The 18,147-nt window shown below is 50.5% G+C and overlaps 1 protein-coding gene and 1 long non-coding RNA gene across 5 annotated transcripts in view; both read left to right on the top strand.

The window, feature by feature from the left end:
* Nucleotides 1–3,737, top strand: part of LOC108312092 (nucleoplasmin-2-like) — an 11,902-nt gene extending 8,165 nt beyond the window's left edge. For 3 of the 4 annotated variants that reach the window (XM_037742486.1, XM_037742487.1, XM_037742488.1), the window contains one exon: nucleotides 2,818–3,737. In XM_037742486.1, coding sequence (XP_037598414.1) covers nucleotides 2,818–3,273 — 456 coding nt within the window. In that variant the 3' untranslated portion in view covers nucleotides 3,274–3,737. Of the gene's footprint in view, nucleotides 1–2,603 lie in introns of all 4 variants that reach the window. The other variant, XM_037742489.1, reaches the window with a different exon arrangement.
* A 10,389-nt stretch (nucleotides 3,738–14,126) lies between these two features.
* LOC108312095 lies at nucleotides 14,127–18,030 on the top strand. Its single transcript, XR_001828475.1, has 3 exons — nucleotides 14,127–14,284; nucleotides 17,268–17,361; nucleotides 17,696–18,030. It is a non-coding gene; the product is annotated as an uncharacterized LOC108312095 (long non-coding RNA).
* The last annotated feature ends 117 nt before the right edge of the window (nucleotides 18,031–18,147 follow it).

Here is an 18,147-nt window from a genome sequence, read left to right on the forward strand (position 1 = left end):
CCAGGCTGGTCTTGAACTCCTGACCTCAGGTGATCCACCCACTTCGGCCTCCCAAAGTGTTAGGATTACAGGCGTGAGCCACCACGCCCAGCTGGGTCCTGCTTTTTAACGTCTACATTTCAGTGTAAACATGAGTCCATGTTACTGGGCAGCCTTTACACCTTTCATTTTGTGGCTCCACAATACACCCAGGCTGCAACGTCAGCTCCCTCTCCTTTCTAAAGAACACTGCAGCGAACGCCTTCCCGCCCTGCTGGTTGGACAGGGCAACCGGATGGGCAGGGAAACTGGGAGTCTCAGCTCCTCTCACCACCTCCCCACTGAGGGGAGCTGCCCTAAGTTCATGAAAATAGTTGAGGGGTGCGGTGGGGCCTGGTGAAGGTCCCTTGTTGATCAGTCAGAGAATCTGAGCCTGGAGTCCTAACTCTGACGTCTGATGTGCCAGTGAGGTGGGGAATACGTGTGAGGTTGGGGGGGAGGTCGTTCTGAATAGATTTGCAGAATGTGAGGGAAAATGTGCTTGTGGTGCCTCCTCCCCGAGTGCCTTTGCACAACATTGGCGCCCTCTGCTGTCCCTGCTTGTCTAACAGTTTGGACCATTTCAGCTTGGAAGTTCTTTCTAACTGTAGATCAGTCTGTCCTGAGTCTCTTTTCTGGTTAGTGGGGAGGTATCATTTAACAGCAATGAAACAGAATTCAGAGGTTGGGTGTGGTGGCTCACACCTGTAATCTCAGCACTTTGGGAGGCCAAGGCGGGTGTATCACTTGAGGCCAGGAGTTCGAGACCAGGCTGGCCAACTTGGAGAAACCACGCCTCTACTAAAAACACAAAAATTAGCCAGGCATAGTGGTACACACCTGTAATCCCAGGTACACTGGAGGCTGAGCCAGGAGAATCATTTGAACCCAGAAGGCGGAGGTTACAGTGAGCTGAGATTGCGCCACTGCACTCAAGTCTGGGCAAGACAGCCAGACTCTATCGCAAAAAAAAAGAAAAAACAAACAGCAGTCAGAGAGTTGAAAAACAGCTCTTTAGGTCCACCCTAAACCCAGTACCAGAACTTTAGCCTCCTTCAGGAGACTTCCTTATCTGAACTACTCTCTTAGATACTGAATAGATAACCGAGTCACTGGGGGAGGTGGTGGGGGGAACTGAGAGAAGCAGTTAAGAATGAGGCAGCATGTTCCCTGAAGACCCTGTCCTAGCCACTCCCTTCTCCAGGTGTAGAAAGAAGCTGAGCAATTGGCAACTTAGCTCACCTGCTGCATCTGATAAGGGCCACACGTGGGTGCACGGGTACACGTGGAGTGGTTAGATGGGTCTGGCAGCCTCCTCGTTTATTATGCAAATAGAGAAGCAGGGAGTGGCTCTTTCCTAGTAAGTACTGTAACTCCGAGATTTCTGAAGTGTAAGTTTAATGAGCCTTGCGCAGTAGAGGAGTAGGGCAGTCCTGGCTTCCTGGGGCCAGGGGCTTGCATAGTCACAGAGGGGCTGCATTTAGAAGGGCTCTACGTTTTCTTTTTCCTTTTTTGGTGGTGGTGGGGGGGGAAACAGGCTGATCTCGAACTCCTGACCTCGGGTGATCCACCTGCCTCGGCCCCCCAAAGAGCTGGGATTAAGGGCCTGGGCCACCTCACCTGGCCCACATTTTCATTTTGTAGCTTATACAGGAGGCTGGAGTGGTGGGAGTGGTTTCTGTCTTCTGACTATATCTCCACCCTCCCAGGGCAGGCAGCTAGGGGGCTGAGATTCTAAAAACCAAGGGAAAGCTTCCCAGGGCCCAGCCTCCTCATATAATTCACAGGACAAGTCTGGAATAAGCAAGGACTATGTCCATAAAAGGAAATAAAAGACAAGACAATATTGGCCCATGAGTCAAGCGAGATCATGGCACAAAGAAGCAGGGCACTGTTCCCCAGAGCAGGGATCAGTTCAGAGAAGAGGTCGGGAGCCGCTGGGGAATAGGCAACAGTCCTCGGACCAGCGGCCCTTTGCGGAGCCCTCGGCTGGTGCAGGCTCTGCTTTCTCGCGGGAAACGCTCCCCGATCCATGCTCGCTGACAGCCCTCCGCACCGCGCAGCTGCGGCCTCTGTGCCCCGGAAGGCCTCTTCAGCAGCCTGGCAGTGCTTGAGTTGCGCGCAGCGTTTCCGCCTCCACAGTGTGACTGCTCCTCGCTGCGCTGACAACTAGGTCAGCGATGCACGGTCCTCAGGTGCCCTGCGCGCTGAGCGTGACGTCCAGCCGGAGCGCGGCCCCTACGCAGGCCAGCCTCGACCTGGGGCGCTGTCTGAACTGGGCGCTGTTTGCACACTCAGCTGGCCTGGAACACACTGGACGACACCTGCCTGCCTGACTTCTGCCTCTACTAACTGGTCTGGCATTGCGCCCTGGGCTGATGATAAAAAGGTGCCAGGAGGCCCTGGGACACCGCGCAGGAGCACGGCGGGAGCCAGATGGGGCAGGGCTTTCATAGCATTGGACCTCTTCTCTGAACTGGTGCCTGCTCTGGGGAACAGTTTCCTGCTTCTTTGTGCTACGATCACACTTGATTCATGGTCAATATTGTCTTGTCTTTCCCTTCCCTTTCTTTTTATGGACGTAGTCGTCCTCACTCACTCCAGATCTGTCCTGTGAATTGTGATACGGAGGCTGGGCCCTGGGAAGCTTTACCGCGACTTTTAGAATCTCACTCCTCTGGGCCAGCGGGGATGAGGTTGCGCTGCACTCCGGTAGTACCGATGGCGTGACGGGTCCCGCGCGGAGCAGCGACGCCGAGGGTCGGGGCGCAAGGCCTCACGTGGGCGTCCTCCTTGCAGCTGCGCGGCCATCCCGCTCCTCCGCCCCGAGCCATGAATCTCAGCAGCACCAGCAGCACGGAGGAAAAGGCAGTGAAGACGGTGCTCTGGGGCTGCGAGCTCAGTCAGGAGAGGCGGACTTGGACCTTCAGACCCCAGCCGGAGGGGAAGCAGGGCTGCAGGCTGTTGCTTCATACGATTTGCTTAGGGGAGAAAACCAAAGAGGAGGTGCATCGCGTGGAGATCCTGCCTCCAGGAAACCGAGAGGACAAGAAGACGCAGCCGGTCACCATTGCCTCGTTCCAGGCCTCAGTCCTCCCCATGGTGCGCCTTTCCCTGCTGGCTGGAAAACTGCAACCAGCCCCAGCCTCACACTCACCCTTTGGCGGGAATGCACACACACGAGGGTACATTCACCCTATAGAAGTCAGCTGTGTCAGGGAGGCAGCACAGCCCATGCAAAGAGCTGGGGTCTAGCCCAGCTCACTCCTTCCCAGAGCTGTGTTACCTTGGACAAGTTAAGCTGTCTGCAAAAATTACACTTCAAACCATGGGTCCCCCACCACCCCGCCAAGGACCAGAACCCTTCCGTGGCCTATTAGGAACTTGATGGCACAGCAGGAGGTGAGCAGCTAGCTAGCTGGCATTATGCCTGAGCCCAGCATCTGATCAGATCAGAATGACATTAGATTCTTTTGGGAGCATGAACCCTATTGCAAGCTGTGCATGAAAGGGGTCTAGGTTGCATGCTTCTCATGAGAATCTAATGCCTGAACCGAGACGGAGCAGTTTCATCCAGTCCTGTGGTTTTCAAGACCACCTAAACAAAGACTCAGAAACCTATTTCTGTAAACCCACCCTCTCTTGAGCTCCAAGTCCTATATCCAACTCTGTGTCTTTAATAGATATATAATAAATATCCCAAACTTAACATGTCTAAATCCACACATTCAATTTTTATCTCTAATCCACCCGCCTCCTCTTCAGCCTGATTTTCTCTCGGAAAATAGCTGTTCTTCCAGTTAGCCAGGAAAAAACTTTTTTTTTGAGATGGTGTTTCCACTCTTATCACCCAGGCTGGAGAGCAATGGCGTGATCTCTGCTCACTGCAACCTTCGCCTCCTAGATTCGAGTGATTCTTTTTTTCTCAGCCTCCCAAGCAGCTGGGACTACAGGCATGTGCCACCACGCCTGGCTAATTTTTGTATATTTTGTAGAGACAGGGTTTTGCCATGTTGATCAGGCTGGTCTCGAACTCCTAAGTCAGGTGATCGGGCCTTGGCCTCCCGAAGATCTGGGATTATAGGCATGCCACCGCACCTGGCCCAAACCCTCTTTTTTTCCACGCCCATATCTGATATATCAGCAGTCTTGTTGTCTGCTCTGCCTCCATCTTATGCCCTGATGGACCATAGCTCACCGTCTTCCCTGCTACCCCTGGTCCAGGTGACAGTTGCCTGTGGCTCTGTTTAATTGCAGGGCCTTCCACCTGGTCTACCTACCATCCCATGGTCCCCTGTAGTGTATTCCAGGGTAGGTAAACTAGAGGGCTTGAATCTAGCCCACTGCCTGTTTTCATAAGTAGTTTTACTGGAACACAGCCGCACTCATTTATACCCATTCCATGGCTGCTTTTCCTCATAACAGCAGGTTTGAGTAGTCTCCATGGAGACCATATGGTTTGCAAGTCTAAAATATTACCTTCTGGCTCTTTTCAGAAAGTTTCCTGGTCTGTGCTGTACACAGCTGCCAAAGATCTTTTTTTCTTTATCTTTTTTTTTTTTTTTTCCAGACAGTCTCGCTCTGTCACCCAGGCTGGAGTTCAGTGGTGTGATCTCTGCTCACTACAAGCTCTGTCTCCTGGGTTCAAGTGATTCTCCTGCCTCACCCTCCCANAAAAAAAAAAAAAAAAAAAGGAATCTCACCCCTCTGTGGTCATCCAAGCTTTCCAAAAAGGAAAAAAAAAAATCTTTTCTTTTCTTTCTTTCTTTCTTTTTTTTCTTTTCTTTCTTTCTTTCTCTCTCTCCTTCCCTCCTTCCTTCCTTCCTTCCTTCCTTCCTTCTTTCCTTCCTTCCTTCCTCTTTTCTTTCTTTCTCTCCCTTTCTTTTGGACATGGTCTTGCTCGCTTACTGAAACCTTTTGGTCTCAGGTGATCCTCCCACCTCAGCCTCCCCAGTAGCTGGGACTACACGTGGAGTGCCATCACTCTCGGCTAAATTTTGTGTTTTCTTGTAGAGATGGGGCTTCACTATGTTGCCCAGGCTGGTCTTTAATTCCTCGGCTCAAGCGATCCGCCCGCCTGGCCTTCCAAAGTGCTGAGATTATAGGCGTGAGCGACTGCGCTGCCCATACTTGGATTTTACATGCTCAGGAGCAAAAATCTGGTCCCGAAGTTGCTGTACCCAGTGTCAAAGAAGGGCATATTCACGTTGTGAGAGATGTGCGGGAGAAATTCCAGGGATTTTTCTCTCCTGCTTCGCAGGTAGCAGTGTTGACACAGCTCGGATGGCCACAAGGGGGTTGAGATTCTAAAAGCCCAGGGAAACTTTCCTGGGGCCCATACAATTCATAGGACAGGTTTGGAGTGAGTAAGGACTATGTCCATAATATGTGAATTCCTGCCAGTGCCGGGAGAGAGCATGGGGTTGGAGCTTCGCCCACCTCTGCCGCGCTGACTGGGTCTGGACAAAGGCATGGACCTTCGCTGAGGCTTCTCAGGCAAGCTCCGACCTCCCCGGTGCTTCCGGGTGAAATCCTCGGTGGTCTGAACAGTTGAGGCAGGCGACGATCCATCCATGAGCGCTGTTGGACCAGTGTGGACGCGTCCTGGAGTTCGGGTCGAATCCTGAGTGGAGGCTGCAGCGCGGACTCTCGGCTTCCCGTAGATGGCGGAGGGGCGTAGGGCGCTTCAGCACCACGGGGTGGACAGCACCCTGGAGGCAGCAGCGGAAACCTGCAGCCGAGGTCGCTGCCCGGCTCCCCAGACCCCAGACTACTTCCGCGGTCTTTACCCCGGAATAGAGGCAGAGGGACAGTCCCAGCGGGGCCGAGCTTCGGGGCCAGGACCTCACAGCCCACAGGCTGTGCGAAGCCTCGGCCTGCGCTCAGGGGATCATGCAGAGCTTTGGGTCAGAGATGAGGGGGAGGGAGCTGCGGGGGAAGGCTGGCGATTCATCCAGCAGCGCGCGGCCCGGGTCAGGAGACTGAACCTTGGTCACGCGCCTGGAGCCTCCTTGGAATTCCAGTGTAGACACCGTCGCGGCTGCTAGTTGCAGCCGACCCTCAGGTCGCAGCCGGCTCAGACTTGCAGCCTCAACTGCAACCTCCTGCCCCAGGTTAAAAGACAACATATGACTTCTGGGTTGCTTCAAAAAAAAAAAGCAACATAACGACATCCCGAGGGGCAATGGGGTACAGAGGGACTGTTCTAGGGCAGCGAGGCAGAGCAGTCCCTCTGCGCAACGCTATGACAGCGACGACACCGTGAAGCGTTTACAGGAAGCAGGACCATGGACTGTTTCTAGGAAGCCCGTAGTAATTAAGTGGAATTAAGATTCCAGGGCGTTTTACACGCGGTTCTTTCAGAGCCTTTCAGCAGCCGAGGAAGGTGGGCCCGAGCATCAGCTGTCATCCACGAAGGCTCTCAGAGGGCAACCGACCCCTCTACATCACACAGCCCAGGGGCTCTGAAGCCGGGACTCGAATACAGGTTTCTGCACCCCAGATCTGCTACTCGTCCTCGGCACCTGCTGCCTCACGGGAGCCCGTCGCCTGCAGGACAGAGGGCTTCCCTGCAGCCGCGCCGTTCGCTGTGCCTCCGGCATCAGTCGTGGGCGCCTCAGTCCCAGTCCAAGAGCGGCCTCGGACTGAACGGACGTAGACTGGGGCTGGAGACTCGTAGGGATGGTGGCGGCAATTACCGACCTGGGAGAGCGAGCGCACCTGGCGCAGGGACCTTGGCCAGGCGGGACCACCTGATCCACTCGGAATGTGGTTGGGGCTCCTGGTTAGCGACTTGTTTATAAACAACGCCCCATCCCTTGAGCTGGCGTTCAAGGCTCATCACCACTGTTCCACTTATTCAGAGCCCGTCCATTTCACAGGCAGTCCCCGGGAGCCGGCTGGGTTCCACCTTTTGGCTGTTTGGCTGTTTCAGCTTCCTGAATTTCTGATCTGGCCTACCCACCGCAGCCTTCTGAAGGAGACTGGCGGGACACAAGGTGAGCCCCTGGTGCTTAGGAACGTCCACAAGTCAGGGTCTGCATAGCTGCTGCCTTGACCTCAGCCAGCCAAACACCTTGTTGGGGAGGAAGGAGAGGGATCTCTGGTGACTGGGGAGAGCGCAGGTCCAGCTTTTTGGGGCCAGGGACCTGCACTGGAGGGAGCCACACCTTGTCCTCTGGGTAACCAGAGAGGGCTGTACTCACTGTGCACCAACAGTGACAGGCATTTCTCTCCTGAACTCCCAGGAAGCCCTCCTCAGACCAGAACTTAGTCCCCACTGCCAGCAGCTGCTCAAAATATAGTCTCTTGGCCACGCACCGTGACTCATGCCTGCAATCTCAGCATTTTGAGAGGCCAAGGCAGGAGGATGGCTTGAGCCCAGGAGTTCCAGACCAGCCTGAGCAAGATGGTGAGACCTTATCTCTCCAAAAAAAAAAAAAAAAAAAAAAAAAAAAAAAAAAAAAAAAAAAAAAAAAAAAAAAAAAAAAAAAAAAAAAAAAAAAAAAAAAAAAAAATGCCAGGTCTGGTGGTTCCTGCCTGTAATCCCAGCTACTTGAGAAGCTGAGGCAGGAGAATCACTTGAGCCCAGGAGTTTGAGGCTGCAGTGAGCTATGATCATGCCACTGCACTCCAGCCTGGGTGACAGAGAAAGATCCCGTCTCTATAAAAAATTATATACAATATTATATATATATATATATATATGTGTGTATATAGGTATACATATATAAAATACATTACATATAATCCTAGCAGGAGGGTGGCTGAAAGAAGGCCTGGGTAGGTTTTGTAAAGAGTGAGTTCACTGGACTCCCCTGCAAAACTCTACCTGTGGAGCCCAGAGCCAAGGCCTTGCCACTCCCCCACTGGGTAGGGCGTAAGTGGCAAGTAGGCCAAGGATAAATGCTAGGGTGACATGAGGGTGTCCAGCCTGTTAAAATGATCATTGCAGATGTCACACTGGCCTGGGAGCAGCAGGGCTTGGAAAACAACTGCTGCCACCTACCTGCCCTGATGGTCCCAGAGATAGGGTAAGCAGTAAATGATTCAGGGCAGGACTCCACAGCTGATGGTTTGGTTGGGCACAGCAGACTCAATTTTTTCTTTTCTTTTCTTTTCTTTTGAGACGGAGTCTCACTCTGTCACCCAGGCTGGAGTGCAATGGCATGATCTTGGCTCACTGTAACCTCCGCTTCCCAGGTTCAAGCGATTCTCCTGCCTCAGCCTCCTGAGTAGCTGGGACTACAGGCATGTGCCACCAGTCCTGACTAATGTTTTGTATTTTTAGTAGAGATTGGGTTTCATTGTGTTAGCCAGGATTGTCTCGATATCCTGACCTTGTGATCCACCCATCTCGGCCACTCAAAGTGCTAGGATTACAGGTGTGAGCCACCGCACCCAGCCTCATTTTTTAAAATACAGAGTCTTGCTCTGTCACCCAGGTTAGAGTGCAGTGGTGTGATCTTGGCTCATTGCAACCTCCACCTCCCGGGTTCAAGTGATTCTGCTGCCTAAGCTTCCTGAGTAGCTGGGACTACAGCTTGTGCCACCATGCCCGGCTAATTTTTTATATTTTTAGTAGAGACGGGGTTTTACCATGTTGGCCAGGCTGGTCTCGAACTCTTGGCTTCAAGTGATCCACCTGCCTCAACCTCCCAAAGTGCTGGGATTACAGGTGTGATCCACCATGCCTGGTCTAGCAGATTCAATTTTTAACAATCTTCCTTCTCTGTCTCACCTTGGAGCCCTCTTGATTTTGTCTGTTTATCTGGCAGGGCCTGCTGTGCTCCTTGGGGATGTGACCAGAGCTCTGAAGCACAGGCTCTCCAAATGTGCTCTTCGCTTGGCCTCGAGTGTGGCATCCTCCCTCAGCTTGTATGTCTGGGCTTCCTGTTCTGAGGCAGGTAACTGGACATTGCTGAGGTGCAGCTGCTCAGCTGGGACCACAGGAGGCAGAAGCAGAGGGTGAGAAACAGGAGAGGACATATAGTGGGCACCTTCTCATCAAGGACTGGAGCCTAGCCTGGGAGGCCTCTTTCCTGCTAAATATGATCACAATAACAGAATAGTAACAGTAGCTCCCAATTCTTGCCCATTTACTGTATGTCTCTGATAGGCATGCTGCAAGTAATTTATATGCATCATTTCATTTAATCCTTTCAGCAATCTGTGAGGTATGTGCCGTGATGATGTTCATTACACACATGGGGCTGGTAGAAGTTAAATTACCTAGACCACACTGTCAGAAAAAGCTAGGATTCCAACACAGCCTATCTGACTTCAGATGCCTCTCAGATATGTTCCTGGTCTTGCAGGGGTTTTTCTTGGTGGTGCTTCAAAGCCTCATGGAGCATGACCTCTCTGATGACCTCAAGACAAAACTGCAAAAGAACCCCAGCAGGGTATCAGGCTGGAGGGCTTGCGGGGGGTGGGGGTGGGGTGCATGTGTAGAGGGTGGTTGGGTGCATTCTGGACGAACCAGAGTGCCCAGAGGAACTCCCCCAAACTTCCAAGGTCCTCTCAGGGTTGGACAGCCAGGAGAAGGTGGCTTCCTCAAGAAAAGAGGTACTGCTGGAGCCTGTCTGGACTGACTCCTTTCAGATCTGTGAGTAGAAGATAGCCAGTGGCTGAGCTGGGAGTTCAAGAGTAGCCCAGGAACATGCAGGCCTACAAGTCTGTCTCCATCCTGTTTGCTGGTGAGAGCAGCTTGATGAGAGTACAGCTCCCCACTGGCGATCTGAGAGTCTGGTGGAAGTGACATAGCTCATAACTGGGGGGGCAAGGACCATGCCTGTTTCTCATAGGGGACCCAGCACCAGCGCAGTGCCAGATATGCAGTGCACCATATGTATTTGTGGATAAACAATCCCTATTTTTCTTTTTCTTATGCCTCCGTTTCCCCAGTGATGGTGTCCTGGACTGAAGATCGTGACTGGAGTGCATGTTACCGCCGACAAAGCTCAGAACACCAGGCAGGGCAAGACCAGCGACATCAGACTAAGATATAATGGCACTGATCCTGGATTTGCAGGGCCAGGATAAACAAGAGACTGTAGAGACTGTTTTGTCCCATTCATTCTTTTATAGGCAGAACACAGACCCAGAGAAAAGAGATAACTTGTCCCAAGCTACCCCGTGAAGGAGGAGGGATAAACAGTGTGCTTCTAGAATATTTATTTATTTATTTATTTTTTGAGACATAGTTTCACTCTTGTTGCCCAGGCTGGAGTGCAGTGGCGCAATCTGGACTCACTGCAACCTTCTCCTACCGGGTTCAAGCGATTCTCCAGCCTCAGCCTCCAGAGTAGCTGGGATTACAGGCACCCGCCACCGCGCCCAGCTATTTTTTTTTCAGTAGAGACAGGGTTATACCATGTTGACCAGGCTGGTCTCGAACTTCTGATCTCAGACAATCCTCCCGCCTTGGCCTCCCAAAGTGCTGGAATTACAGGCGTGAGCCACCGCACCCTGCCGTGTGCTTCTAGAATCTTAACTCTTCGGGGTTAACCTCTCCTTCCACGCCAAGGAAACGGGATCTTCCTGCAACCCTCGAGACAACCACCTAACAGTCACCCAACTTCGCGCTGGGGCCCGGATGTTCCGTCGATCGAATGTAAGATGCTCGACTTCTAAGTCTTAAGTACAACGTAGGATAAATCGATTGGTCATCCCTGCCGGTCGCTGCCGAGCGCTGATTGGCTCGGGCTTGGGAAGCGCAGAAAAGGCCGGCGCGGGGGCGTGCCTGGGGAAGGGACTCCCCCGGCGCTGAGCAGCACAAGGGTGCCAGGCGCTGCCGCTGCGTGGGCGGTGGTGCGTGCGAGGCTCTCTCGAAGAAACCCAAACGCGTCGTGGGGCTGCCGTGTGCCCCAGGGAGCCCTGGAGGCGGGACGGGGGCTAAGAACTCCCAATCTTCACTCTGTGTTGTCGAGTACGCATTTGAAATCGTTCCCCAACCTGGCGGTTCCTCCGAGGCCTTTCCCAGGCGCCCAGACTCTGTTGAGTCCATTTCTGAAACTCCTCGTTAGTCTTTACCACCCCTTCAGCCTCCGTTTTGAAGCAGCGGTTTTCAGCCACTGCGCGTCCATCGCAAGCGGCGAGGTGCTGCCGAAAGCAGGGCAGGGTTCGCCACCTCCCCGTGCCACCCCTCTTTAGGGAGACCTTAGGGTGGAGCAATGAGTCGCCCTTGACTGAGTAGTCCCTGCCCTTGCCAGGGCGATATTTCTGGAAATGCAGACTTGACTAAGCCTTGCCTTGGTGAGAATTCAGTGGGTCCCTAGCACCTGGTACAGCGGCTCCTAGCCTGAGTACTGCCCTCTTTCGGTGGGGAGGGGTTGAGTTTTTTTTGTAGCATCCATTGATCTGATCTCCAACATTCCTCCACGTCAATTCCCACTCCACCCAAATCCCTTACCCTCTATATAAGCTTTCCAGCCATAGTGTTGGCTTGGGTGGGGGTGCGTGCAGTGCTGACACCAAAATGGAGGTCCCTTGTTTCTGAGAGCGTCTCTTTTAGAGCAATGCAAACCTGAAACCCCTCTTGCCAAGAAGCAATTTCAGCTCCTCCTGGATTAAAGCCTTTGAGAAACAAAGCTGAGGTGGGTAACTCAATTTTTTTTTTAAAAAATAGAGGAGTTTCAGGTTGACTAAGTGGAAAGAAAAGGAAGGAGTCTTGGGTGGGGAAGGGATTCAGGGCACTGGTAAGGACGCTCTGAATGAAGAGACCACCTAAACAGGCTTTGCGTGAGCAACAAGGCTGTTCATTCACGCGGGTGCGAGTGCGCTGAGTCCGAAGAGAGTCAGCAGAGGGTGGTGGGATAGGAGCTGGTTTTATAGGTTGGGGGTAGGTAATGGAAAGTTAGAGTTGAGGGCATTTTTTTGCAAGCGAGCGAGGGGGATGGTGTCACAGGATACGGTGTCACAAGGTTGACCTATCAGTTGAGGCAGGAACAGTGGTAGACTGTTGTAAATTCAGTTGATCAGGCACTGCAGGAGCTAGCTATTCTCCTTTTGCGGTTTTTCTGTTATAGACTTTCTGGTTCCGGGAGGCCATCTGGAGGTGTACGTGTGGGTCACCGTGGCTTGACTATGGTGAGTGCATGGTGCAGTCAGTTCAAAGAAGCTTGCAGGCACTAGCTTCCTTATCCCTGAGCATGGGGGATGGGGGAGGGGAGCATGGTAGTCATGGGAGGCACTGATAGAGCAACCTCATTCAGGGAAAGAAAAGTGGAGGAAGAAAGCAGAATGAGGAAAGGCCATGGTGGAGTCTGGGGCTGTGGGGTGGACTTCTGGCAGGATCCTTCTCCCGTCATGGCTTTGGGGCTGATATGGTTAGGTGCCTTGTGTCCCCACCCAAGTCTCATCTTAAATTGTAATCCTCATAATCCCCACTTGTCAAGCTGGGACTACAGGTGCCCGCCACCACCACATCCAGCTAATTTTTGTATTTTTAGTAGAGACAGGGTTTCACCATGTTGGCCAGGATGGTCTGATCTCTTGACCTCATGATCCACCCACCTCGGTCCCCCAAAGTGCTAGGATTATAGGCATGAGCCACCGAGCCCGCCCAAAAATAACCTAATTTTAAAATGAGCAAAGGATCTAAATAGACACGTCTTTATTTTTTTAAATTTTATTTATTTATTTTTGAGATGGAGTCTTGCTCTGTTGCCCAGGCTGGAGCGCAGTGGCATGGTCTCTGTTCACTGCAACCTCCATCTCCTGGGTTTAAGCAATTCTCCTGCCTCAGCCTCCTGAGTAACTGGGATTACAGGTGGCTGCCACCATGCCCAGCCTGAATAGATCCTTCCTTCTTTCCTTCATTCCTTCCTTCCTTCCTTTCCTTCCTTTTCACTCTTATTGCCCAGGCTGGAGTGCAATGGTGCAATCTCAGCTCACCACAACCTCCACCTCCTGAGTTCAAGCGATTCTCCTGCCTCAGCCTCCCTAGTAGCGGGGATTACAAGCATGCACCACCATGCCTAGTGAATTTTCTATTTTTAGTAGAGGTGGGGTTTCTCCATGTTGGTCAGACTGGTCTTGAACTCCTGACCTCAGGTGATCCGCCTGCCTCAGCCTCCCAAAGTGTTGGGATTACAAGTGTGAGCCACCACACCCGGAGACATTTCTTTAAAGAAGATAAGCAAAGGGCTAATAAATGCATGAAAAAGTGTTCAACATCATTAATCATTGGAGGAATGTGAATCAAAACCACAATGAGATACTATGTCACACCCATTAGCATGGCTATTAAGAAAAACAAAGAAAAGAGAGAACATAAGTGTTAGTGAGGATGTGGAGACATCGGAAGCATCATATACTGCTGTTGGGAATGTGAAATCGTGTGGCCACTGTGGAAAACAGCCTGGCAGCTTCTCAGCATGGAACTACCTTATAACCCAGCAATTCCACTTCTGTATATACCCAAGAAAAGCAAAAACATGGCCAGGTGCAGTTGGCTCACACCTGTAATCCCAGCACCTTGGGAGGCCAAAGTGGGTGTATCACCTCAGGTCAGGAGTTCAAGACCACCCTGGCCAATATGGTGAAACCCCAGCTCCACTAAAAATATAAAAAATTAGCCGAGCATGATGGCAGGCACCTGTGATCCCAGGTACTCAGGAGGCTGAAGCAGGAGAATCACTTGTACCCCGGAGGTGGAAGTTGCAGTGAACTGAGATGGCACCATTGCACTCCAGCCTGGCAACAGAGTGAGACTCTGTCTCAAAAAAAAAAAAAAAAAAAAGTGTACATACAAAGACTTGTACATGAATGTTTATAGCAGCACTTTTCATAAGAGCCAAAAAGTGGATGTAGTTCAAATGTCCATCAACTGATGAGTGGATAAACAGAACATGGAGGGCTGGGCGTGGTGGTTTACAGTAATCCCAGCACTTTAGGAGTCCGAGGTGGGTGGATCACTTGAGGTCAGGAGTTCAAGACCAGCCTGGCCAACATGGCAAAACCAGGTCTTTACTAAAATTACAAAAATTAGCTGGGCTTGGTGGTGGGCATCTGTAATCCCAGCTACTCAGGAGGCTGAGGCAGGAGGATTGCTTGAACTCGGGAGGTAGAGATTGCAGCCAGGATCACACCACTGCACACTAGAATGAGATTCTGTCTTAAAAAAAAAGAGAGAGAGAAAACAGAATATGGACTCTCCAACAGAACATTATTTGAATCCAAATGCCAGCAGGCCACCATAGAACCGAGAAGAGCCTGTGTTCCAGTTTGAAGGTCATCCTGCAGGGAATGTTCTCTTACTTGGGTGAGCATCAACCTTTTGTTCTATTCAGATCCTCAACTGATTGGAAGAGGCCCATTCACATTAGGGAGGGCAGTCTGCGTTACTCGGCTTGCCACAGAAAGATAAACTGCATGTCCTCACTTCTCTGTGGGAGCTAAAAATTAATACAGTGGAATTTATGGAGATAGTAGAAAGATGATTACTGAAGGCTGGGAAGGGTAGTGGCAAATAGGGGTGGTGAAGGGGAGATGGTTAATGTCACATGTGTCACTCACGTAAAGAGACCACCAGACAGGCTTTGCGTGGGCAACTGTTTATTTTGTGCTTAGGTGCAAGCAGGCCAAGTCCGAGAAAGGGGTTAGGCAAAAAGGGTAGGAGAGGGGATTGGTTATATAGTTGGGGCAAATGGTCAGCTAAAGGTGGTAGTCTGTCTTGGGGAGGGGGAGGACATCACGGGATGCATGACTATAAGGGCAGGGGTTGGTAATCTATCTTGGGGAGGGGAAGGGTGTCACGAGATGCATGATCACAAGGTAGGAGTCATTTATTATGAACAGGCATGATCGTAAGGGTGGGGGGTATCAGTTACAGTCAGAGGGGAGGGTGCAGTGATTACATAGTTACAGGGGTGGGGGTCTTGAGAAACCCAGTGTCCGGGGGGAATTTTTGCAAGGCTGAACAGGAATAATGGATGCAGGTTGCAGCAATTAGTTGAGGTAGGAACAAGTTGCTTTACTTCTTTCTATGGCCACCTGGTTGCTTGTGGTTGCTTCAGACTTTCTGGTTCCTGGAGACCCATCCAGAGGTGTACATGCGGGTCACCAAGGCTAAAATGGCCAGGCCTGGACTTTGAAGCCTAACAGTTAATGGGAAAAAAAAAAAAGGTTAACTCTTAATCTCATCGAAAACACCCTCCCAGAAATACTCAGTAATGTTAGACCAAGTATTTGTTTACTTGTGGCCCAGTCAAATTAACACATAAAACCGATCAAGTATTGATACATGCTGTAATGTGTATGAAACTTGAAAATGTTATGTGTAGTGAAATTAGACCACATGTATCACAAAGATTGCATTTTACATGAAATGTGCAGAAGAAATAAATATAGAGACAAAGCAGACAAGTGGCTACCAAGGGTGAGGGGGAGAGAGGAGAATTGGGAAGTCATGACTCAGAGGGGTGGGGTTTCTTCTTGGGGCGAAATGTTGCTAAATGGACAGAAATGTTCTAAATTTCGCTTGGTGGACCACATCAGTTCAAAAGCTTTTGCACAGCAGAGGAAACAACAAAATGAAGAGACCCACAGAATGAGAGAAAATATTTGCAAACAACCCATCTGACAAAGGATTAATAACCAGACTATATAAGGAGCTCAAACAACTCTATAGGAAAAAAATGAATAATCTGATTTAAAAATGGGCAAAAGATCTGAATAGGCATTTCTCAAAAGAAGATAAACATTCTACACTGAAAAAAAAAAGAAGAAGAAAAAGACATACAAATGGCAAACAGAGCTGGATGCCATGGCTCATGACCAGAATCCCAGCACTTTGGGAGGCTGAGGTGGGTGGATCACTTGAGGTCTGAATTTTGAGACCAGCCTGGCCAACATAGTGAAACCCTGTCTCTGCTAAAAATAAACAAACAGATAAATAAATAAAAATTAGCCAGGTTTGGTGGTGGGCTCCTGTTACCCCACCTACTCTGGAGTCTGAGTCAAGAGAATTGCTTGAACCCAGGCAGCAGAGGTTGCAGTGAGCCAAGATTGTGCCACTGCACTGCCTAGGCGACAGAGCAAGACCCTGTCTTAAAAAAAAAGTCAAACAGACATATAAAAAGTGCTCAACATCATTAATCATCAGAGAAATGCAAATCAAAACTATAACGAGATGTCATCTCACCCCAGTTAAAATGTCTTCTGTTCAAAGACAGGCAATAACACATGCTAATGAGGATGTGGAGAAAAGGGAACCCTCATACACCATTGGTGGGAATGTAAGTTAATACAATCACTATGGAGAACAGTTTGGAAGTTCCTCAAAAGACTAAAAATAGCAGGCCGGGCGCGGTGGCTCAAGCCTGTAATCCCAGCACTTTGGGAGGCCGAGGCGGGTGGATCACGAGGTCAAGAGATCGAGACCATCCTGGTCAACATGGTGAAACCCCGTCTCTACTAAAAATACAAAAAATAAGCTGGGCATGGTGGTGTGTGCCTGTAATCCCAGCTACTCAGGAGGCTGAGGCAGGAGAATTGCCTGAACCCAGGAGGCGGAGGTTGCGGTGAGCCAAGATCGCGCCATTGCACTCCAGCCTGGGTAACAAGAGCGAAACTCCGTCTCACAAAAAAAAAAAAAAAAAAAAGACTTAGTATTTGCTAGCACAAAAGAGTAACTGTAGTAAAAAATAAATGTTCATTTAAAAGTAACTAAAAGAATATAATTGGATTGTTTGAAACACAAAGGATAAATGTTTGGGGTGATAGATACCCTATTAACACTGATGTAATTATTGTGCATAAATATCTCATATACCCCCTCAATAAACATATTTCCTATGGACCCAGAGAAATGAAAATAATTGTAGAGACAGGGCCTCACTATGTTGCCCAGGCTGGTCTCAAACTCCTGGGCTCAAGCGATTCTCCCACCTCAGCCTCCCAAAGTGCTGGGATTACAGACATGAGCCACTGAATTATACACTTTGAATGGATGAATTAAATGGTATGTGAATTCGATCTTTATACATCTGTTCAAAGAGTAGCAGTCACTTATTTTAGCCAAGAGAGATGATCTGGTATTTTATGAGTGGCAGCGTAGTGACCTTGTTTTTGTCAATGCTTAGACAAAATAATGGCATGGCCTTGCCTTGCCTCATTTTATCACGGTCTGAGTAACCTTATCTGGAGGTTGGTATTCTGTAAGTCTGTTTATGTTCCCCATGAGAGTCAGATGAGTTTGTGACAACAGCTCCAGATGTCAGGAGCTGCTTTTTTTCCTTTCTTAGCTGACTATTGGGAAGCTCTGCTGGGGGCCCACAGGAATGTGAATAAACACACTTGGAAAGTTTGCAGAAGCTCTGGTCCCAGCCTCCTGCTGGTGTGAGCCTGGGTTCCTGTGCTTGGGACCCTGGAAGGTGGAGGGGGACACCGGGCTGGAGGAGATCATGTGCCATCTGGGATTTTTTGTGCTTTCTTATGTCTGTTGTTATTTCAAAATATTTAAAGGCAAAAGGTTCATCAACTGCTCTGTCAAGGAGACCCTGTCATACCCCAGTGACTGCCTCCAGCTCTCACCCCTCTCTGTTGACCCCCTAGGAATCTCTCAACAGTCCAGGGAGGACTTGTAGGGTGGGGGTGGAGGGAAGGGACAGCAGCTGCAGCCTTTTCTGGCCCAGGCAAGAAGAAAACTTCCTGTCCTTCCTCTCCATTGCAGATTTGGGATTAAGCCTTATTTTGCAATGGGTGTAATCTCAACCGACACTGAGGGGTGCCTGAAGTCCCTGCAAAACCCTTTCTGGTATCAGCTACCTATCACAGGATGCAGAGGACAAGGTCAGGTAGAGGCTGTGTTCCCAGTGAGAGGAAGGCGGGGGAGGGAATGGAAAGAGCACTGGAAATGGGGTGGGAAGACCAAGGTTCGAATCCCAGCCCTGTCCCCTCCTTGCACGGCTACTTAGGTGAGAGTCCCTGCCCTTTCTGAGTTCCTTCCTTCCCTCCCTCCCTTATCCTCCCCTCCTGTTGCCTCCTCTTCCCTTCTTCCCTTCCTTCCTTGCTTCCCTCTCTTTGTTGGCCAGGCTGGAGTGCAGTAGCATGATCTCAGCTCACCGCAGCCTCGACCTTCTGGATTCAAACCATCCTCTCACCTCAGCCTCCTGAGTAGCTGTG

The sequence above is a fragment of the Cebus imitator genome, unplaced genomic scaffold (assembly GCF_001604975.1).
Source record: "Cebus imitator isolate Cc_AM_T3 unplaced genomic scaffold, Cebus_imitator-1.0 Scaffold121, whole genome shotgun sequence".
Taxonomy (NCBI): domain Eukaryota; kingdom Metazoa; phylum Chordata; class Mammalia; order Primates; family Cebidae; genus Cebus; species Cebus imitator.